The following is a 24017-nucleotide window of genomic DNA, read 5'->3' on the forward strand; positions in this document are numbered from 1 at the left end:
GACGCTACATCCTTCACAATAAGGGTCAACACAGTAAGACTATTAAGTTAAAAGAACAGTGTGTATGACTTGATGACATCTAGTGGTGAAGGTGCATATTACAACCAAAGTAACAAGTAACAACTAACACCTTTCTGTATAAATGCTTTCAGAGTTCACAACAACAGGAGAACATTCAGGCATTCAACACAAATCTTTTATCCAGTTTTATTTTCTTTTTTTTTTAATTCCTGAGTTTTTATTTTTTGAAATCCAGCTTCTTCTGGCACTTCACTCAGCTTCTGTGGGGACAACATGAGTGAGAAACACATTTGTTTCCTCTTACCTGTTCATGAAGCCACGGTCCTGGAAGTTATCACAGTCACCTCTGACCTCCAGCTTCCTGCCGGTGAAGCACTTCCCCTCATAGAAGGTGATCTGCAGGATTTAAAGCAAAACTTAATTAACGTACATGTGTCTGAAAATATCAGGCAGCAGCAAAATAAAGGGGAATTCATGTTATAGTTCATGTTAAAGTGACTGAAGTTTGTCAACCACTCACTCTCCCACACCAAAGACCATAGAGAAAATCAGTGATTTTAACATCACAGCACACAGGAGTTGTTGATCCACTGCTGCCTCCATAAGTTCAAATGTCTTATTTTGTTAATTCGGCATTAAAAGTCCTTTGTTAAGTGACACAAAGTGACCACACGAGGCAGCAGTAGACCAGCAGCACCAGAGTGAAAATCATTGATTTTCTCTATGGACTTTGGTGTGGGAGAGTGAGTGGTTTACGAACTTCAGTTTCCTGTTGGAAAAATCTGTCCAACAGTGAAATAAATACATAAACATTTGACGTAGATATCGTAGACTTAAACTGACGTAGATTTTATTCAGCAAGTCTTTTGCTAAAGGTATAATTCAGTTTTTAAATGATGTATAAATGACAGAAAAGACAATTAAAAGCAGAAATAAAGTGTAAGCTGGTACAGTCATCAAACCAAATCTCATTCAATCGTCAGTGGTTTTTAGTTCTGCACTCACCTTTCCAGAGTACTGCGACATGTTGGTCCTATAGGTGTTGTTCTACCTGTCACTTTACCACACACGCGGTGTAAGAGAGGAAAAGTTGGACACCCTTATATATATATGAGAGGGGGGCGAGCGAGGGAGAGGTCCAGGCCCATAACAAAAGAGGAGGATGAAGAGGTTTGTGCCGAGTCCACACTTTCTCTTCATCTGCTGCTGAGTCTGCTCTGTGTGTGTGTGTGTGTGTGTGTGTGTGTGTGTGTGTGTGTGTGTGTGTGTGTGTGTGTGTGTGTGTGTGTGTGTGTGTGTGTGTGTGTGTGTGTGTGTGTGTGTGTGTGTGCTGTGCTCAATAGCTTTGCAGGGTCAGTGATATTGGACATACCTTGTTTCTATGGAAACTGTGGCAGGAAACATCCTCAACACACAAACATTAACACACAAGTTAAGAACATAATAAGAATAACAGCACTTAATTTGTTAATTACACTTAATTACTACACAGTAACTTACTTTCAAAGAAAAAGACTCTCCCACACCAAACCCCATAGAGAAAATCAGTGATTTCAGATGGTGGGGACACAGGAGCTGCTGGTCTACTGCTGCCTCGTGTGGTCACTTTGTGTCTAAACAGAGGATTTTTAATGACAAAATATGACATTTGAACTAAGTGATAGAGGCAGCAGTGGATCAACAACTCCTGTGTGCTGTGATGTTAAAATCACTGATTTTCTCTATGGACTTTGGTGTGTGAGAGTGAGTGTTGACAAACTTCAGTTTACACAAGGAAAAGTCTCGCTAACAGTGAGATAAAGAAGTGAACATGTTCTTCAAGTTATCATAGAACAGAATGGTCTTTTATTTACATCTAAATACAGAGAAGAGTTTAGCCAATCGATCACATGTTATATACACATATGTGAATAGATACATATCTATACGTATGTATGTAAATAATTACAATAAACATTGAGGTTTTGTCTGAATGATTTCTGCTCTCATTGAAACCAAACCTCATTGGAAATGTGGTGTATTTTGCGTTGTCTTCAGAATAAGTCAGTGAATTGATTCAGTTAAATAAGACTTGATGTATTTTTGATAATCTTAAGTGTTTTGCAGTGAAATCGGCTAAAACTTCTGATCAAAAATATCAATCAAAAGCCATCAAAAACAGCCTTTATCGTCGCTCTCTGTTGCCCCGCACTGTGATTTCCGCCTCTCAACGGATTATTCGGTGCTGATTGGCTGCTCCGGGCACATAGGCGGCCTGCGTCTTTAAGCGCGCTCTCTCGTTGGTTTGTTTAATAAAAAAAAAGAAAAGAAAAGAAACGTCCGTCAATACTGGAGCCAATCAGGGCAGCGGTGTAAACGGCTCCATTGCAACTAAACTAAAGCTAAGCTCAGCCTCAGAGTCTCCTCCACAGAGCCCGCCCTCTCTCTGACCCTCGGACTTAACCGTAGACTCTTCCGCTCCACGGTTAAATGGCTGCCGTGACTCTGCGCTGCTGCTCCACACTGTGGGGTTCAGTCAAACTGAGGAGGTGAGACATGTCCGCTTATGCTAAGGTGTCGCAGTTACTGCGGTTTACCACAGGACGCAAATGTTAGCTTAGCTCAGACTCGGTGTCAATCGACAGAGGCTAACATGCTAGCCTGTCAGTCAAGTTAGCTCAGCGATAAAGGACACACACACACACAGAGATGTCGTCCTCATTCCTCGACCTCTGTCCTTACTTCCTAAGTTCCTTCTTTCCTTGTCAGGTGTGTTTTTCTTCAGTTTGAGTCTAAAAAAAACTGAAAGTAAAGGACAAAATAAATATCTTTAAATAAATAATTAAAAGTTTAACGTCTGATGTAAAAACATGTATAAGATTTAGATCAAGATTTAAACATTTGTAACAGTAAATACTAAAAATGCTGCACATAATATACAGTGTATATATTATTTGGTTTGATCCACACACTTTGTTTTAGGAGATAATTTCTCTGTTTTTTTTTAGTTTGTTAATGTTTTATTATTGAAGTTAAAACTGTTGTTGTAAACAAACATAAACATGGTTCCAGCTTGGCCCGCGTCTGTCCTCTGTCCAGACTTCAGCTTCACACCACAGCCTCTGCCAGGATGGGTGAGAATCAATGATCTGTTCTGCTGATCACTCTTTAATTGATGAGGTCACTGTGACGTGTGTCACTGTGTGTGTGATTGTCACTGTGTGTGTGTTGCAGGTGTGAGTGTGGAGCAGTTTGACCAGGCGAAGAACAAGCTTTCGTCTCTGCAGACAGATCCTGGAAACCAGGTGAAACTGAAGATCTACGCTCTCTTCAAACAGGTAAACAAAGTTAACAACCATCAGGGGCCTGTTTCACAAAGCAGGTTTCGTGAAAACTCTGAGTGGCAACATACTCTGTGAACCTAACCTGCTGCTGGCAGGTTTTCTTCAACTAACCCTGAGTTTCTCCTGCTCTTATGTTGAAGCCTGCTGACTGAAGGCAGTGGCAAACATTTTGGTCTCCTGTTCTTCAAGAGCCAGTTGATGTCGAGACGCAGATCCCCCCTTAGGAAAAAGAAGTTTATTCAAGTGTACTTCGAGTATACTTATTTTATACTAAAACTGAGGCAGTATACTTGAGGTTTACTTTTTATATACTATCTTTTATATACCTAAGAACAGTATTGGGAAGTAACCCTCAATCTCAAAAATGCATGCTCCCTTTAGTGCAAGTGCTGTCCCGTTTCTCAGAAAAATTAAGTTGAGGGGCTGTATCGCCCTCAATATTGAGATTTTCCGAGATTTTGGGAGCAAGGGCTACCCAGAATGCAGTGCATGTTTTCACATAACAAAGATGGCGTCGAAAGCAGCGAAACGAGTACACTACAAATTAAGTATTTTCTTTGTTAACAGAGATATAAAAATTATGAAAACTGACGTCATTGTTGCGTAACATTTATTTTTATTTTACGATCTTTTGTCAATAGCCAGCCAGTGCCGACATGCGATCGTTTGCTATCATTTACTTTTCAATAAGCCGTGGTGTGTGGTAACTGTCAGCTGAATATTTCCGTGGTTGTGGTATTTGTATGAGTATCATCTTATAACTAACTGACAACCTAATAACTTGACTGACAAACCGATCGTAATAAATAATCGTGACGTAAATGTGTTCTTCTTCTTTTTTGGAGTTGACGGACTGGACGCAGCTTTCACGTTATTCTGCCCCCTACAGTCTGAAGACATATCTGCATTTAAGGGGTGTCCCATTTCTAAGTGACAAAAGGCATGATGGGAGTACGCTAATGATGTGCGCTAGTGGATTTCATGAATACCGACGTCACGTTAACTTCAGCTATAAACCATGGATTTGTAAATAAATGGCAAAGCCAACGATAGTGAAGTGAATACAGTAAGCTGAAAAGTACAATGACGGAGTTGAAGATTAAAACGATCAATAGAAATGATTTAATTTATCGTGGATATTAGCTTATATGTGTCCAGCCATGGCAAAAGGGTTCACATGTCTACTTCGGGACATTTGGAGTTATTTACAGATTCCGAAAGTGTGATATCTAAGCTGTCCAACAATGTCAAACCCATGTCCATCTGATTTTGAGGAATTTTTGAGGAACCATTTTTGAGGAAGATGTGGTCATTTGAATGTAGGCACTCCTCAAACTGCTTTAGGGAGAAATTCAGCCTGAAAGATTTCGACCCTCTTGAGGAGCCAGGCCAATAGCTGCTCATTTGCATGACATTAACATGGTCACAACCCCCCACCCAGTCTAGCTGTCAGTGACATCTGATGTCTGTTAGCCCACAGGACAGTAACAGTGTAGCAGTTTGGAAAAAAAAAAGAAATGAATGTAGTTCATGTCAAGGCAAGTTTATTTGTATAGCACATTTCAACAACAAGGTAATTCAAAGTGCTTTACATAAAGCATTAAAAAGCATAGAAAAGAGACATTTATAAAATCAGATATAACATCAAAATAAAAACAAGCAGGTAAAATTTAAAGATTAAGATTAAAAAATAAAATAGATACAAATAAAATAAAAAGATAAAAAATAAAATCAAGAGTATATATAAGGAATAGAGGTTACAGTGCAGTATTGGAAATTACTGAAATGCAGCGGCAAACAGAAAAGTCTTCACTCTTGATTAAAAAGAGGTGAGAGTTTCAGCAGACCTACAGTTTTCTGGAAGTTTGTTTTAGATATATGGTGCATAGAACTAAAATAAAGAAATAAAATATATCTAAGTGTGTGAAGGAATATTTTCCAGACCATGGACTATATTATCATCTTCAATACCAGTTCCTCCCCCACAATGTGGCTGTACCCACTCTGTCCTTCACAGTTGATATGCAGACTAAATGATGACATCACAAACGCACCCTCTTCTGCTTACTCTTCTGTGCTGTAACCTTTGGTGCTGGGCATGTGAAGTATTTTGCCTCATCAGAACAGAAAGGCCGGATTTTTTCAAAAAGATACGTCTGCCTGTCCATGGTCAGTCCAGGTGGGGCCAGGACAGGAAGACTGTCAACAGGGGGCAGAACTCCTGGGTTGCGCAGTAGCTGAAACTCGATAGGCTCTGCGTCACTGTGAGCTTGAGCAAGCACCACACCTGGTCTGTTGGCATCAAAGCTGTGACAGAATAGAAGCACACAACAGGATATTTAAAACATGGCTCACTGTTCACATGGAACACTATCATGTCCATTCGTGATTTTTTTATTCATAAAATGCAGAATTTTGAATATAAATACCTAAAGTGCTGATAACTCTTGATCTGTGGGAGCTTTCGAAAGTAGGGACTCAGATGTGTCTGCCAGTCGATGGTCTTTACTATCACTCTGCCATCTGCCGTTCCAACAAGCTGCGGAATATTGAGGCGACTTTCAGGAGAGCTGTGTTCCACTACCTGTTGACAGCAAGAACCACAATGAAAATAATGATTTAACTTTTCCAAAAAAATCACATTTTACACATTACATATAGCAGTCTATATAAGCATTTGGCTATTGTATAGAAATCAATTTATACACATACCAAGAGCCTTAGCCGACCTCATGTATTGACGCCACACTGAGGCCTTGGACACATGGGTTGGCAGCAACTTCACATGCCAATCCTTATGCCCAGGATTCTGAAAAAAAATAAAAAAATACTTGTTTCAGATCATGGTTCATGTTAACAGGCATTTAATCACAGAATCAGTATAGATTGATCAGTAGTATTGCTTGAATTATGTGTGAATGCCACACCTTTATGTGCATGAATTGCACGTGTTATTAACACGTCCATCACACATTGTGTTAATCATGTGTGATTCATGCATGCAAAGGTGTGGCATTCACACATCATACAATGCAATGTTAGGTTTCGAACACAGGAGTTTCGTCTCAAAGCATTTGAATTATCAAACTGAACCTGCGGGTGTAAAATCTCAAAGAGGGCCGTGACATGCTCCTCTTACGGCTTATAATACGCTCATCTGACCGAACAAAAGTTTCGATGTGCGCATCGTTCTCATTGTAGTAATAATACAGTACCGAGCTAGCGAGCTAATAACAATGTAGCCAAACGGCGTTATGAAACGCACAGTGGATTATTAAAAGACAGCGTCCCTATGTGCGTCTGTATGTGACTTTGAATGAACACTAACATAACATCGATTAACAACGTTAATGAAAACTCACCCCATAAGAACTTCAGTGCCTCCGATCAGATAAGAGGTCCGGGCTTGCTTCCTTTTCGTTGCAGTTTTACGTCTGTTCGCCTCCAAAAGTCCAATTCGATAGGAGATAGAGCGGTGCTGGCGTCATGTCATCATCTCAGACAACTACCGTGTGTGTCCTGCTCTCTTTCAGCTGCGGAATAATCCATCTGTTTGTTGTTTTTGTGACGATGAAGTCTGCTAACACGTTAGCATAAAGATCGCTAGCTTAAAATGCTAACAGTCCACACACAGCAGTCTCTGTGCTTTCGCTGTCCATGTCCGTGAAGAAGCTGCTCAGCCACAGCTGACTTATTGTCCTGTTCTCTTTGCCTACCTTTGTCAAACAAAGCTTTGATGATGACTGCTTTGATGATAATCACGCTTTAATTTCGCACTGCACACATACGCTGGACATTCGACACACTCTCTCTCCCTCTCCCTGTCTCTCTCTCTCTCCGTATAATTAGCCGTGATCGTCAGCTGATTGGCTGAAAAAGCAACAAAGGCTCTGGAATGTGAGATCGCCACACCCAAACTAGGAGCGATTCACAGCGATAAAACAACCTTAATTCAAACACAAAGTTTATGGTTTTAAGACCCACAATACTGTGATTTGAAGCATGTAGTGGCTTCTTCAAAACTTCAACTTGTGTAATTTTGAAAAAAACGAAAATCCCTAATTTTGGAAAAAAAAACGTTTTCCTGTTTTTCTCGTTTTGCGCTCAGCCGACTTGTTGCCTTTTGGTCCGCCTGTGTGGAGTGTGTGTGTGTGAATGTGGTGAAGTGACCGCAGGTCTCAGTGCATCACACGGTCACAGCTCCACAGTCCACACCGTCATCAGTGTCACGATGTCCGGGACTGAACACAGTGATAAAGTGCAGCATGTCAGTGTTTGTACACAGCTGTGACATCAATCTGGGAAATAAGATTTGTCTGGGCTTTTTATGGCCTTTAGGAATGTTTTTCAAATTTGAAACTCCATGAATTAAAAATATAGAATATAAAGATCTATAAAAGCCCGTGTCCATGTCTCGAGGTGTCTTGTGGACAGTTTTACAGGCGTCTCTTTTACTACTGCGGTCAATGGGAAAATTGCTTTTTGGGCCCCATGGGATATTTTGTTGCAGTACCCACAGTGGCCACCATATAAAAATTGTCTTCAAGGCAGAGGGGGCGGTGCTCTACGCAGTTATGGTGGTTTTCAACAGTATGGAAACATTATTGTGGAGCTGCAACATTATTATGAAATCTTCAACACACATAAACTTTCCCCCAATGCTGACACTTCCCAATAAAAGCACATCAAAATGAAACGCTGACATTAACATCCAGTTCTATTTCATCCTTACTGACCGCCAGAGGCGGTGCTTTAGTACTGAATGTCTCCATCTTGCGCATGCGCAGGTCGAGTGTTTATACCAACAAAGTCACCCATGACCCCTGATGACGCCGGCTAGCCTATATCTTCCGGTGACATCAGAGGATCTGTTCCTTTTCATCTTCTCGCTTTCGCAGGTAGACGCATGTCAGCGAAAAGCTAGCTGAACTAAAAGCGTCCATTGTCGCTGGTAGCCTTGTGACAATCTGTCGGAGCTGCGAGCTGCTCGCCCTCCAAGGGCTGCGACGAGCGGAGACGGGAGGTTCGTCGCGGTTCGCCGTGAACACCCCGAAATAGAAGTTGGATCAGCCAACGCTACAACTGGCTGAGTATACCAGGCGTCTTTCGCCTCCTTTGAGAATATGTCTTCTCTGTAAAATTAAGTCGGTGAAGGCGTTGTGCTCGCTCTCTCCCGACATTTCTGTGTGTTAATTACGGGCGCTAGCGGTTAGCATTGCCTGCTCGACCTAGCGTCTGTATAATCGGTACACAGCTGATCGTACCCGCTTTGTTGCGGTCATATGTTGGTGAAGAAAGTGTACTCGCTCCCTCTCCCCACATCTGTACTTCTCCTATATCTGTGAGTAATTGTACAACTTGTACCGTTTTTTATCTGTACTTTTCCATGTTATGAAGACAGCATTGCTTTAATCGCTACACCGCCGGTTGTACTTTATATGTCGGTGAAGCCAGCGTACTCGCTCCCTCTCCCGACATCTGTACTTCTGCTATACCTGCAGAGGCTTGACACAGAGTCTGTGTAATCGCTACACAATTGGTTGTACCCGCCTTTCGCTGTAGTTGTGTGTCGGTGAAGCAAGTGTACTCGCTCCCTCTCCCGACATCCGTACTTATGCTGTATCTATAAGTAACAGTACAACGTGTACTGCCTCTCTCCTTTGTACTGTCATGTGTCGGTGCAGACAGCGTGTGCGCTCTCTCTTCGACATTTGTGTTTTAATTACAGGCACTAGTGTCAGCACTGCTGCTTGATCTAGTGTCTGCGTAATCTGTACATTATACATGTCAGTGAAGCCAGTGTACTCGCTCCCTCTCCTGACATCTGTACTACTGTTATCCGTGAGTAACTGTACAGTTTGTACCGTTTCTCGCTTTGTTTTTTCTTTTCATGTGTAGGTAAAGACAGCGTGCGCGCTCTCTCCCGACATTGGGTTGTTGTGCTGGCGGTCAACATTGCTTGCTTGACCTATCGTCTGCGTAATCGCTACACCGCTGTTGTACCCACCTCCAGTTGTAGCTTCATATGTCGGTGAAGCCAGCGTACTCGCTCCCTCTCCTGGTATCTGTATTTCTGCTATATCCGTAGAGGCTTGACCTAGAGGTACACAGCTGGTTGTACCCGGCCCACCTTTCGTGGTGGTTGTATGTTTGTGAAGCCAATGTACTCGCTCCCTCTTCCAACTTTGTACTTCTGCTGTATCTATGAGTAACTGTACAATGTGTACTGTCTCTCTTTTTTACTCTCCTGTGTCGGTGAAGACAGCGTGTGCGCTCTCTCTCCCGACATTTGTGTTTTTAGTTACAGGCGCTAGTGTCAGCACTGCTTGCTTGACCTTGCGTATGTGTAATCGGTACATTATACATATGTCGGTGAAGGCAGTGTATTCGCTCCCTCTCCTGACATCTATACTACAGTTATCTGGGAGTAACTGTACAGTGAGTACCGCTTTTGCTTTGGGTTTTTACTCTGTTGATGATGATGATACACCGTTGGCTGTACTCTTCATTCTAGTCCCCTGTAGTTAGCAGACGTGTTCCAAGCTAAGGCTAACTGCATTAGATACCTGTTTGTGAAGGCAGTGTGTTCGCTCCCTTTCCCATCGCAGGTGTATACTACTACCTCTAGTAAAAGCCACATCTTGAGCTCGGTGGCGACAGTCTGTATTGGCGCAGCAAGCTGACCTTTGCCGGTGAAGGCAGTGCTCTCGCTCCCGCTCCCAGCATAGGCGGATGCTGTTGCCCTCATAGTTAGTGTGAAGAACCACTAATCCTGACTGTATTCGGCTGTGCGACACCTGTTGGTGAAGGCAGTGTGCTCGCTCCCTCTCCCATCACAGGTGTATACTACTTACCGCCAGTAACAGCCACATCGGGATCGGTGCAGTGGACGCAGGTTTTTCCGCTTCCCCGCTGCCACGGTCGAACCGGAGGAAGATGTGCTCTCCGTGGCGGCTTCAGCCACCGAGTTCACCAACTATGGGGCCAATGTGGTTCTCCAAGATGCTGCCTCGCACACCTCTGGGGTGAGCTCCCGCTCTCCAGCCAGCAGTGGCGGGTATAACTCCATGGGTGCCACCATTCGCATGGCCCCACAGGCTCAGCCGGCTCTTGCCGGTGCCTCTTCAGGCGTGAACCAGCCCAGCTCCCCCACTGTTTAGACTCGCCGCCAGTGGCTAGCTCAGGGGAGAGTCCGGGGCTGATTATCGGCTTCTTTTTTCCAGCAGCAGCTCAGCTACTGGACTGCTTTCACCACAGGCCCTTAGGTGATTCCACCTTAACCCCTCGGGTACAAATTTCAGTTCCGACACCCCCAACCTACAGCCTGGTCAAAATGACCATTATGCGCGACCCGGCAGAAAAAACCCCTGTCACCAGGTGGTTCTACTCAACTTACTTTCTCATGGAAAAGAAAGACGATGGACTCCGCCCTATCACTCAACTTGAGGGGACAACAGGTTCCTGAAGGTCACGAAGTTCCACATGCAGTGGTTCTGCGTACTGGCTTTTACAGGGGAATGGTTTACCTCAATGGACCTGAAGGATGCGTACTTTCACGTCCCCATAGCACCAGGCATTTTCTGCAGCCTGCTCTCAGGGCCGCCATTATCAGTCCGGGGTGCTCACTGCTCCCGTTCGGCCTCTCCCTTCACCACTGGTGCTTGCCAGGTGTGTGGCAGCAGCCCTCTCACCCCTGCAGTCGCGGGGCATGAAGATCCTCAGAGTGATTTTCACAATGAGCTGCCTGGTTCCCTCTGAGAGTACACTTTTCTAGGGGGGTGACTCTGGATGCCGTTGCCATGAGGGCCTGTCCATCACCTCGGCATGTGGACGACATCCTCATCCTCCTTCTCCTCTTCAGAAGGGCCGCTGCTTGCGCTACGCCCAGTATATGCGCCTTTTAGGCAAGCTAACAGCTGCTGCCACTGTAGCTCCCTTAGGCCCGCTGCCACTACGCCCCCTTCAGAGGTGGCCGAACAGTTTTCCACTTGTATGCCAAGTGGCACCAGCACAGGAAGCTTAAGGCATCACAACGCTGCCTCCTTGGCCTCCTTGGCCTCCTGCCTCCTCGGCCTGCTCTGGCCCCACGGAGGGTGAGATGGTTTCTTCTTCAGGGCACGCCCATGGGCTCCATTACATCCCTTCGGGAGACTGTCACACGGATGTATCCCTCACAGCTACGGGCAGTGCACATGGCACTGCAGCTTTTTCTTCAGTTCCTTCAGTAGAGGCATGTGCTAGTACAGTCAGACAATGTCTCAACCGTATCTCTGACATAATTGCACACACTCTGATGTAGAGGTGGTATTTAATATCTGGAAAGTTTTTTCGGCAGGGCAGAGGTGGATCATTTTGCCACAGAGGAGTCTACCCATTGCCCCCCTCTGGTTCTCCTTGACAGAGATGGCCAGCCCTTCTCAGCCGCGAGGATGCTCTCGCCCACGATCGCCCAGAAGCTCTTATCTATGCCTTCCCACAGAGCCGCTGATTCCTCAAACACTGCAGAGGGTCCTCCAGCAGGGCCACAACCTGCTACTGGTGGCCCCCTTTTCTGGCCAGGGATGACATGTTTTCCTCTGCTGCACAGGCTCTGCTGCAGCTCATCGCGGCGTCTCCCCGACAGGTTGGATCTCCTGTCTCAGTTAGGGGGCCAGGTCTGGCATCCTGACCCTCATTGCCTCCAGCTCTGGGTTGGCCACTGCAGGGCACGACCTCCGGGCAGAGTGTTCAGACACAGCCCAATGTACCACACTGAAAACTATGGAGCTTTCTACCCAAATGCAGTATGTGAACAGGTGTAAACTGTCTGCCTGGTGTTCCGACAGGGGCGAGGACCCCGTCTACTATACAACTACAACAATTCTGTAGTTCCTACAGCCACTCCCGAATGGCGGACGGGAGGGCTTATGTGGCGGGCTTTTCCTCTCGACTCACTCAAGTTGATGACACCGTGGAGTGCCACAGACTCGTGTCTTTTTCCTTAAAGGGAAGCCTCAAGGCTACAACTACCAAGGGTACAGAGAATTCTGGCTTGGGGTCTGCCCCCGGTGCCCTGTCCAGGCCTTAAGAGTCTATATAACTTCGACCGCGAGCTTGAGACGGTCAGAACAGCTGTTTCTCTACTACGGCGTTCTTAAAAGACCGTGCTCCCTCCAAACAGCTACTCTCACACAGAATTACGGACGTCATCACTCGGGTGTACAAACACGAAGGTTATCATCTGCCATCCGGGGGAGGTGCCACTCTACTAGGGCTGTCGCTACATCATGGGCGGCTCTGCGCAGCGTGCCCCTGGTGGGCATCACCAGCTACCCTCTCCAGATTCTATAGGGTGAATGTGCCGCCTCTACCATTTACTCTCACTGAGGTACGTACTGGCATTCCTCGTGACTTTGTTGTTATGGGTCATCCAGTGCTAAAGCACCGCCTCTGGCGGTCAGTAAGGATGAAATAGAACTAAAGTTACGTATGTAACTACGGTTCTATGAATCCTGGATGACCGCCAGAGCGTTCTGTCACTCAGAATCCTTGTGGTTTCGCGAGAAGATTCTGCAGGAACAGATCCTCTGATGTCACTGGAAGATATAGGCTAGCCGGCGTCATCAGGGGTCATGGGTGACTTTGTTGGTATAAACACTCGACCTGCGCATGCGCAAGATGGAGACATTCAGTGCTAAAGCACCGCCTCTGGCGGTCATCCAGGATTCATAGAACCGTAGTTACATACGTAACTTTCTTTTTCTACTTTATTTTTCTGTGTGAATATGTGAAGATATTCTGGACTCACTTTCAACTGGATTTTAAAAAATGTTTCATTTCATCCCACGATGAACAGTAAATTATTTACTTTCACAAAGTTCAACTTTTTAATACATTTCCATCTGTTTCTTTGCTTAAATTTCTCAAAAACAGCAGAATGATGTAGAAGAAAGTGTTTCCTGGAGCTGAATTTCTGTTTTTAAGTAAAAAAGTGAGTAAACTAACCTGTGTGTGTTTCAGGCCACTCAGGGTTCCTGCACCACACCCAAACCTGGAATGCTGGACTTTGTCAACAAGGCCAAGTGGGATGCGTGGAATTCTCTGGGCTCCATCTCACAGGTACAAACATGACAGCACTCAGACTCTCTGTGTTTGTGTGAAATCACCCTTTAATCAAGTCAATCCTCTCAGGAAGACGCCCGGCAGCAGTACTGCGACCTGGTTGGTTCCCTGGTGGAGGCAGAAGGACCGAGCTCAGCCCCGACAGCTGCAATGGCTGCTGGGACAACGTACAACACCCTGTTGGTCACGACAGAAGATGACATCACCACCATCAGACTGAACCGACCGGGCAAGAAAAACGCCATCACCACACAGGTGAGGGGACAACTGTCCGACCACAGGGTGGCAGTGTGGAGTCCAGCTCCAATCAGTGTCGAAGACAGTTCAGGTTTTTCATACTGCTGAGACAAAGTGAAACAAAATGGCTGCCAGCAGAAACACAGGAGGGAAAAAAAACAGATTTTATTCACTTAACAAAAAGACTGTTAATAAAATCTGCCTCACATGATCATGTCTTTATCTCACTGTTAGACAGACTTTTTCATGTGTAAACTGAAGTTTGTAAACCCCTCACTCTCCCACACCAAAGTCCATAGAGAAAATCAGTGATTTTAACATCACAGCACACAGGAGTTGTTGATCCTGTGTGCTGTGATCCACTGCATAACCCACACTACGGCGAGTATAATAAAGGCCTGAGTGGTTTAAAACACTGGGCTCTCAGCAGCAGGGGATGCTCACAGTACAGTCAGCTCAGACTGACAATTTAAAAAACCCTGAACTGTCCCTTTTGTCTTCAGATGTATAATGAGATCATCGCAGCCCTGGAGCAGGCGGCAAACGACAACTCAGTCATCACTGTTCTTACAGGTACACACAGACACACACTCTTGCTCTCTTTTTCACACACACACACACACACACACACTCACACACACACACATACATACACCTAGCAGATAGGGGACTGTCATTCTTCAATCACAAACAGGGAACTTGGGTTTCTGGTCATTTTTAATAAAAACAAAAGCATAGAAAATTTACTTTAACACACTCTCTTTTTCACAAACACACACTCTCGCTCTCCCCCTTTCAGGAGCAGGTGATTTCTACTGCAGTGGAAACGACCTGAACAACTTCCAGCTCAAAGATAAAGGAGTGGAGGAGATGGCCAGAGATGGAGCAGAGCTGCTCAGGTCAGATTGAATGAATGAATTAATGAATTGATTGATTGAATTATTGGTTGATAATTCAGCTCTGGTTGTTTCTAACTCTCTCTCTGTGAACAGGAAGTATGTAAAAGCCTACATTGACTTCCCTAAGCCACTGGTTGCTGTGGTGAACGGTCCGGCTGTTGGAATCTCAGTCACATTGTTGGGACTGTTTGACCTTGTCTACGCCACTGAGAGGGTGTGTACGCACGCACGCACGCACGCACACACACATACACACACACTCTCTCTCTTTCTGATCAACCTGTAAATAAAATGTGTGTGTCTCAGGCTACGTTCCACGCTCCATTCAGTCAGCTGGGTCAGAGTCCTGAAGGCTGCTCCTCCTACATCTTCCCCAAGATCATGGGCTCTGCCAAGGTACACACACAAGTTCCATTATTGTGAATGTAGAAAATCTTAAATATGAAAATACTGTTTAACTCTCAGTGGTTCTCAAACACTAGACTGTGCCCCACAGATGGGTTGCAGGTTTTTATTTGTTTTTATGGTCAAAAACCTCCTAGTTGCTGCAAAGCCGATAGAAATCTCTCCTCACTGAAGCTCTCGTCAGCTGCACTGTTTCAGACTGAAATCTCACCCCCAGAAGACAGACTGTGTTGAGATTGGCCATTCAGCGAGAGCTTTCTTGGCCAATACCTGGAAGTGACATAATCAGCACACCCGCTCTCAGAAGCGCAGCTCCTCCTCTGGATCGATGTATGCACTGCTACTCATTATCAAAACATTGTCAAAACAATGTTTAAAAATAGCTTCATCACGACTCCCGCCACAGTCCCTTTTACGCCTTCTGAGTCAGAAATCACTGTCGCAAGTGAAACACTTCCACAACGGACATTCTCCTTCTTCTGCGGCTCAATGTACGCAACCGAACTAGTGCCTGGACCAGGAGGATCTGCTGTTCAGGAGACGAGATCCTTACGTAACGATTCCAGGCTTTTTCAGAGCGCTTGCTGAGCCCGAGAATACAATAAAACCCATTCTCAGCAGCAGCTGTTTCGAAACTTTAGGGCTTCATAAATGAGGTAATGCTGCAGATGTTTGCATCCCCAAACAAATTAAATTAATTTTATTCTTAAAAAATATAGTTTACGCATGATTTTTTTAGGTTTGGAAGTAGGGATGCACCGATTAATCAGCCAGTGATCGTAACCGGCCGATTTTCACGTGATCGGCCGAAATCGGTGACCGACCGATCAGACAGAATATTCCGATTTTAATAAGCCGATCAAAATGCACCCGCATCGCGCAGCATCAGCAACACACGTGCACGCGGCTACACACTGAATACGTTTTTTTTCCGTTATGATATGAATTTTTAATATACGGCCGTACCGGTGTATTTGATTACACAACGTCCGAGTGGCCGCGCCGCTGCCGTCTGCTTTGCGAGTGAGCGCGCGCTCTGCATGTAAACGTTTCATTCATGTTTATATATTTGTTTCAATCACTGAATGAAGCCTGTCATATTTAAGACAAGAGTCAGGACCTTAAATCACTTGCACAAAACTTTTGATCAGCATTTGTTTGTTTGTCATTCCAACCTGTGCGCAGAGAGCGCGAGGCATTGTTGGCAGAGAGAGAGAGAGAGAGAGATTTGATTTTTAAAATCAACTTTTATTTGGCAGTAATTTTAAAAACTGTACACATTGTACAAAATTAGTGCCAAATTAAATCATTTTTTAAAAAAAGAAAAAAACACAACAAAAAAACACAGCATGAGAGATAAAAAAAAATTACATGAGGTAGTTAGCATAGACCATTTCTCCAGCTGAGACAGAACATAGAGCGTTGTTAAAACACCAGAGATTTTTAAAAGAGTCCAGGTCTCCTGTTGTTTTGTAAAAATTAAAATCAACTAAAAGTCTGGCTTTGATCAAGGTCACACACACAGGAACTGTTTCAAATATGAGGTTTTCCTCCACCTTCCTCTTCCTGCTGACATATACAGCCATCTTAGCCTGCCCTAAAACAAAGTTTAAAAGCTGGCTCTTGTGTTTGTTCTGTCGAGTGTATTTAAAACCACAAATAAAAACCTGCTTACTAAAACTCTCTTTAAAACTGGTAAAAACAGCTTGTAAAAACAGGAACAGTGCAGACAGACGTTGACACTCATAAAAACAGTGAAAAATTGTTTCTCTCAGTCCACAGAAAGGACATTTGTCTTCCGTGTGTTGTTTTATCAAAGATAAAAACGAGTTCACTGCTAAAATCCCATGAAGAAGCCTCCACTGCAGGTCTCCATGCCTTTTGCACAGTGGAGGCTTGTAGAGAGACCTCCAAGGTGTCTCCTCCAGGGAGTGTCTGTCCGTCTATCTAATTTTTTCCTGTTCAGTGTTTTTACCATCAGTTTATAGAGAATTTTCCCTGAGGCCCCCTCCAGGGAGACCGGGGGTACGGGGGTACTGCCTCTAACAGAGGCCCAGAGCAGTCTTTAAAATCTAAAGCCAGGAAGATGGCAGGAAAAGGATCCTCCTTCCTGGGGGAGGAAGTACCGTCTTTAAAAGATTTTAAAAGCAGGGTGTCCTGACCTGTCAGTTTTTTACTCCAATGGTTGAGAATGTTTTTTGTCACCCTGGAAGAATGTAATCTCAACCTGGACGCCAGCTCAGCAGGATCCTCCAGCTGGGGTCCGGCCAGCTCCACCACCTGTCCCAGCGTGGAGATGCCTGCCGCCTGCAGCCGTCCAGCTAATGTGGGTCCTGCCCAGCTCGGGTGGTCCAGTACCGACCCGTACAGGACGGGCTCCTGCAGCAGCCAGTGCAGGGAGTTCCCCTGCTGTCTCTCCCTCTTCAGCAGGTTCCAGACCATAAAAACACTTTTATAAAAACTAGGGAGGGAGGATGAGAATAAAACACTGCCATTCATTAAAAACAAATTAAAATCAAGACTCAGGCTGTTAAAATGCCTCAGGATGCACTGAGATAAGGGTCTCCACAGGGTGTCCTCTGGTCCCGTCAGTAGCCTCTGGATAAAATTCAGCCTGAAGGCAGCGCCCACCTACTGGCCAGGTGAATCAGGCCTTGACCACCTTCCTCTTTGGGCAGGAAGAGGACACTCTGTGGGATCCAGTGCATCCCGGCCCAAAAAAAATCGACTAAAACCCGTTGTACCTCTGTTAGGAGAGAAACTGGAGGATCAACACAGGACAGCCGGTGCCACAGGGCGGACGAGACCAGGTTGTTTAGGATCAGGGTGCGACCTCTGTACGACATTTTGGGGGTGAGCCATCTCCATCTGTTGAGGCGCCCCTTCACCTTCTCAACCACGTTCTCCCAGTTTTTTTTTTTGTAGGTCTCGTCCCCCAAAAAGATCCCAAGATACTTGAGACCTTCTTTCTTCCACACCAGACCCCCGGGCAGCCTGAGCTGATCCCCCAGCTTCTCCCCGACCATCAGAGCCTCGCTCTTCCCCCAGTTCACCTTCGAAGAAGAAATCAAAGTAAAATCATTAACACTGTCAATTAAAATGTCGATGTCTTTTTGTGTGTTGACCAGCACTATGAGATCATCTGCATAGACAGACAGTTTAAAAGCCACATCACACTGGGGGAAACAAACACCATTCAAGTTTTTTCTCAGCTTATGGAGCAGAGGCTCGATGGCCAGAGAGTACAACATACCAGAGAGAGCGCAGCCCTGCCTCACCCCTCTCTGGACGCTGAACGGAGCACTGAGTCCGCCGTTTATTTTCAGAATACTCGCAATGTCACTGTAGAGAACCCTGATCATGGCTATAAAGCCTTGGTTGAACCCAAAAGCAGCCAGAGTCTGCCATAAATATTGGTGTTCAACCCGGTCAAAAGCCTTTTCCTGGTCTATGGAAATAAGATCAGTTTCTACAGCCAATGAACTGGAGAGGTCCAAAACATCACGGATTAAGATGACATTGTCACTTATGAGCCTGCGGGGCACACAGTAAGTCTGGTCAGGATGGATGACCGACGCCATCACCTCCCTCAGTCTCAGGGCTAGGGCTTTGGACAGGATTTTATAATCCGTGCACAGCAGCGAGACCGGTCTCCAGTTTTTGAGGTCTTGAGGGTCTCCCTTCTTTGGCAGCAGGGAGATGACGGCCCTCCTGCAGCTCAGAGGGAGTATTCCATTCCGGAAGCTGTGGTTTAGCACCTCGAGCAGGTCCTGTCCTAGGATGGACCAGAAGGACTTGTAAAAGTCAGCAGGAAGGCCGTCCAACCCCGGAGCTCTGCCATTGTGCATGCTGTTTAAAGCTGCAAGAAGCTCCGGGAGGCTCAACTCTGCTGCTAGCTGGGAGTTTTGGTCGTTATTGACCTGAGGGAGACCCCTGAAGAAGCTGCTGTACACATCTGGATTATTTGTCCACTCACTCTTAAACAGTTCCTTGTAGAAACTGGCAGCAAACTTCCTGATCTCAGAAGAATCTGAGACTTCAGAGCCACCACCCGTGTGTAAAGAGTGAATGGTCTTCCTTTGTCCATTTTTCTGCTCCAGCCCAAAGAAAAACTGGGAGGGTGCGTCCATTTCTGAGGTGTTCATGAAACGAGACCTGACCAGAGCTCCCTGTGCTGAAACGCCCAGCAGGTTGGCTAAGGCCGATTGTTTAGATTTGAGGGAGTTTAAAATCCCTCGATCTCCTGTAGAAGCTGCTGAAGACTGCAGGTCTCCTACTTGTCTCTCCAGATCCTTCATTGATCGGGTTAAGTCTCTTGTGACATTGCAAGTAAACTGCTGGCAAAGTTGCTTGATTTGGGTTTTCCCAAAGTCCCACCATTGTTGAATGCAGGGGAAGGCAGGCCTGCTCTCTCTGTGGTTAAACCAAAACAACTTAAAAGCATTTCTTAAAAGCCTGGTCTTTTAAAAGGTTCGTGTTAAAATGCCAATAGGCACTCTTTAAACGAACATTCTTAATAAAAACGGAGCAGGAGACAAGACAGTGATCAGTAAAACCCACAGGCTGAATAAAACACCTTTTAAAGATATTAAAATGGTGTTTAAAACAATAAAAACGGTCCAGTCTGGCCAGAGATTACCCCTTGTGTGACTCCAAGTGTACTGTTTGTGATGACTGTTAAAACCCCTCCACAGGTCAGACAGCTTGTGTTCTTCTATCAGCTGCCTGATTCTGTGGGATGATGCAGGATGTGGTTCAGGATGATTCCTGTCTAAGGTTGGGTCAACTGTACAGTTAAAATCCCCCCCTAAAAACATATAATCATTCGTACCACAAGCTCTTACAGTATCACTTAAAATGTTTAAAAATGCCATCCTATCCACCCCACTGGTGGGCGCGTAGACATTTAAAAACACAAGCTTTACATTTTCAAACTGAGCTTTGACTTTTAATAAAACACCTGGAATAATCTCCTCAGTCACAAAAGAAACTGGTAAAAAACTTCTGGCAAATAAAATCCCCACCCCTCCACTCAGACTGGACTTATGACTTAAAATGACCTGACCATTAAAAGCCATCCTCCAATCACTCTCCATTTCAGCTGTGCTGTGGGTTTCTTGTAAAAACATCACGTATATCTTCTTTATTTCCATAAGTTTAAAAAGAGCAGCTCTTTTAAAATCAGCTCTGGCTCCGTTTAGATTTAAAATGCTGATATTAAAATCACACATTAGTGGAGCGAGATTAGAAAAGAAAACAGTAGTGATAAAAACATGTCAGTAAATAAAAGCATAAATAATTAAAAATCCTCTTCATTTGAGACCATTTGTGCTTTCACTCTTATAATGACATTTTTTAGGCGATATATTTCTTTGTCTGAGAGGACATTTTCAGTTTTCCCAGACTTCCTGGTGAGAGGACGAGCTGACTGAATGAACAGTCTGAGGTCATCAAAATAGTCCTCTACAGCAGGAAGTCTGGCACCTTTGATTTTCTCAAAGGTGCCAGACTTCCTGCTGTAGAGGACTACAGCTTAATCTCCTCAGGAGAGTAGAGATTCTGTGTTGGCTCATCCTGAGTGAGACAGAAGTCACTCTCTGTTTCTGCTGCACTTTTTGACTCTTTCACCATTTTCCTTGTTTTCGTGTGTGGTTTCTGAGAGTCGTGGTTTTTTCTCTTTTGAGAGATTTTCATTTCATCGTCAGAAAAATCATTATTTATGTCAACAGACATCGTTTCATCATCACTAAAATCATTTAAATTAACTGGTTCGTTTGGAGTCATTTTTTCTTTGATTTTTTCGGGTTGTTTCACGTCACTGAGGCTTGAGCATGAGGGGCCCACGGAGTTCACCGCTAGCCCCGCAGGCTCACCATCCTACAGGGTTGAGGCCACCGCAACACCCGCGGGCGTCGGGGCAGCCACCGGGGCTATCGCCGGCAGCGACCCAGCCGCCGCCGCCGGGCGCCGCTCTGCCCCCGCAGCCGGGCAGGAGCGGACCAAATGTCCTTCCGCACCACAACCAAAACATTTCATGGACTCTGACGAGGCAAAGACCATGTATGTAAAACCTTCGATTTTGAAGGAAAAAGACAGTTTGAGATCACTTGTTGTGTCTTTGAGGATCATGTACACCTGTCTCCGGTGACACACGACGTGTTTTAGCTGCAGAGATTTGCAGCCCAAAGACACCATTTTTATATGAGAGACTAGTTGACCGTAGCGAGACAACTCTTTAGCCAACACATCATTCTTAATGCGGGAGGCAGACTTAAAGCTGCCGTACCCCACCACCTCTCCTACTGCCAAACCCGCCTCCTCCACCGAACACTGCACAGCCGGGATGAGTTTGATGGCGTGACGACGAGTCAGCCGTTCAAACTCTGCGGCAGCAGCCACCGCGACCGGCATCGTGCCAAACAAATGCTGCTTCACCAACAACCACCAAAAACCACCACCAGAAAACACCAAACAACAAAACACACCTCAAAAAAAAGACAAACTATAAACACATAAATAGGAGCAAAAGGAAAAGTAAATACGAACAAAAAACACTCATACCACTGAAAAACTCCAGTAACTCACACGCTCTCAGCACTCACACCTCCATTCACTCAGAGAGAGAGAGAGAGGTCATTTACTTATTTGTGAGTAGTACTATGTTGTGAAATATGTTTTAAACTTAAATAAACTACACATACAGGTAGTTTTTTTTTTTTTTTTTTAGTTGGATATTGGATGTGAACAACATGGTTCCATAACACTGCACTTTTAAGATGTGTGAGAATATTCCACAGCATTATTTAGTTCTATTTTATAGTGGTAATCTGTTCAAAAAGTCACACTTTAAGTTATTATGTTCCATGGTAGCATGTTCAAATGTATCATGACAATTGTTTTTGTATTTTTATATATACTTCTATTTTATAGTGATTCATTTTGTATTTTTAGTTGGATATTGGATGTTAACTGATTGTATTTCTATGTTAAAATGTTCTATTAAGGAGAAAAGATGCAAAAATATATATATTTCTGTATGCTGAAAAGTGTTTTAAAAAATTGAAATCGGAATCGGCTAAAATCGGTATCGGTAGGTCAAACTTCTTGAAAAATCGGTAATCGGAATCGGCCCCAAAAATGGCTATCGGTGCATCCCTAGTTGGAAGTGAGTCAGGACACTATGCACAAATAATGCTCTATATCTGACTGCTATACTATATTTTGCTTTGTTCACTTGACTCGACAGAAGCTAAACTCATGCCTGTGCATTGGTTTAATATTAATCTCGCTGTCGTCCCTACAGGCCAGTGAGGTGCTGCTGTTCAACAAGAAACTGTCTGCAGTTCAAGCCTGCGAACTCGGCCTTGTCACCGAGGTTTTTCCCGACAGCAGCTTCCAGACGGAAGTGTGGGGTCGTTTGAGGTCATACGCTAAGCTGCCGCGCAATGTAAGCAAACACACACGCAGCTTTAATAATGTGGGGTTTTTTTGTTTTTTTTAAAAGGTAGTGAAGTAATGTCACCCCGCCCCCTCTTGTCCTTCAGTCATTAGCGTTGTCCAAACAGCTGATCCGCTCAGAGGAGAGGCAGCGACTCCACGCCGTCAATGACGCAGAGGTGGAGCGACTGATTGAGCGATGGCAATCAGATGAGTGTGCCAACGCCATCATGACCTTCTTTCAGGCCAGGGCCAAGCTGTGAGGGCTGAGGGGGCAGGGCCAGTCCTCAAGGCAATGTGACAGAGGATCGTGTTACATCATCATCTTTATAAAGTTGGCCCACCACAGCAGGTGGGCGTGGCCTAAACACCTGGGCAGTGACATCACAGACGACGCCAATCACAGTGTCAGCTGTCAAACCCATGTAGAAAAACAGTTTTCACCACAGCAGCTGTTGCTAGGTAACTAGAAGTGATTAACATAAACACGATGACACGGTGCTAACAACACAAGGAGGGGGAGATTTTCACGTGAAGGAAACGTCCTGATTTCTGTGCCTTTAAACGATTTTTCTGTTTAAATAAAAACAGTGTGATTAAAAAAAAAAAACTGTTTTTTACACTGTAAATAATAAAAACGTTGGTACAGACATCGCAATAATTATCGTGATAATTGTACAAAAACACAGTCTAACACTCACCAACACGGGAGTGCTGCATCTGTATTCACTTTTTTATTAATGATTCTTGTTTTCCTCTAAAATGTTTCCTTACTTTTTCACTTTAAAAAAAAAAAATATATATATATATATACATTTTTTTTTTTAAATAGATTTCTAAAAAAAATTGTTACGGTAAAAGAGGAGATGAAGGTAAAGCAGGAGGTTAAAGGTAATTTGTCAAAAATCCGTTTTTGCCTGAATTTGTTTTGTTTTATAAAATCAGTTCAGTAATAAAATCATAATATGATCACAGGATTGATGTGAATCAAGTTATTTTAAAAAAATTTCATTGATGGTAGATAAAAGTGTGGGCTGCTGCCATCTGGTGGTTAATGCATGGACTGCAGGTGGACTTTGAGGTCATTAAATTTTGTTATTATTTTTGTTGGCAACAGCGTGTGCGCTCGGCCTGGTTACTGTACTTGTCACCTCGATTGCTGGTGAAGGCAGTGTATTCGCTCCCGCTCCCAGTGCTCGTTGCAATATTGACAGGTTGGGCTGGGGCATATGCCATCGGTTGAGCCTGCCATTGCCTCCCTCATTTTGGCTCCTGATGAGGCCTTGAGGCCGGATGCCAGATGTCCCTGGCCACAATGCAGGGTCACAGACAACCTGATCTCTAAGGTCTATGATGCTGACGAATGGATCGTATTGGTAACTCCCTTTCCCATCTCCTGCTGAGCCTGTCAACCTCTCTGCAACAGGCTCAAGTTGATCCTTCACTGCAGAGTCTAAGCGATGCCTAATTACAGGCATTCGCTTTCATGTCAAGGGAGTTAGGATGCACGATGTCCACTCTTGTCCAGACTCGCTGCCAGGTTTGGCTTGCTCAGTCGCCCCTGTCGGAGTCATGTTGGAAGGTTCTCCGTGCT

At 44.7% G+C, this 24017-nt stretch overlaps 2 protein-coding genes across 2 annotated transcripts in view; one reads left to right on the forward strand and one right to left on the reverse strand.

Annotated features, from left to right (window-relative positions):
• The window catches only part of crygn2 (crystallin, gamma N2), a gene marked incomplete at both ends in the record, with an annotated part of 2427 nt that extends 1380 nt beyond the window's left edge, over positions 1-1047 (reverse strand). The window contains 2 exons of the mRNA XM_083901903.1: positions 326-417; positions 1027-1047. Coding sequence (XP_083758029.1) covers positions 326-417; positions 1027-1047 — 113 coding nt within the window. The remainder of the gene's footprint in view (positions 1-325; positions 418-1026) is intronic.
• Positions 1048-2432: 1385 nt separating this feature from the next.
• Positions 2433-23327, forward strand: eci2 (enoyl-CoA delta isomerase 2). The gene is made up of 11 exons (XM_083901947.1): positions 2433-2549; positions 3073-3134; positions 3235-3338; positions 13344-13442; positions 13515-13700; positions 14186-14255; positions 14482-14581; positions 14675-14795; positions 14888-14977; positions 22290-22433; positions 22531-23327. Exons 1-11 carry the CDS (start codon positions 2491-2493, stop codon positions 22684-22686), a joined length of 1191 nt encoding a protein of 396 aa, XP_083758073.1. The 5' UTR covers positions 2433-2490; the 3' UTR covers positions 22687-23327.
• The last annotated feature ends 690 nt before the right edge of the window (positions 23328-24017 follow it).

The sequence above is a fragment of the Microchirus variegatus genome (assembly GCF_963457635.1).
Source record: "Microchirus variegatus genome assembly, chromosome: 15".
In the NCBI taxonomy this organism is placed as follows: domain Eukaryota; kingdom Metazoa; phylum Chordata; class Actinopteri; order Pleuronectiformes; family Soleidae; genus Microchirus; species Microchirus variegatus.

What these genes read in the sequence shown, in the direction of transcription:
- eci2 (XM_083901947.1), top strand. Translation starts at nt 2,491, where the DNA reads ATGGCTGCCGTGACTCTGCGCTGCTGCTCCACACTGTGGGGTTCAGTC. An exon ending in GATGGAGCAGAGCTGCTCAG is followed by an intron (nt 14,582 to 14,674) that starts GTCAGATTGAAT and finishes CTCTGTGAACAG; the next exon opens with GAAGTATGTAAAAGCCTACA. An exon ending in TTGTCTACGCCACTGAGAGG is followed by an intron (nt 14,796 to 14,887) that starts GTGTGTACGCAC and finishes TGTGTGTCTCAG; the next exon opens with GCTACGTTCCACGCTCCATT.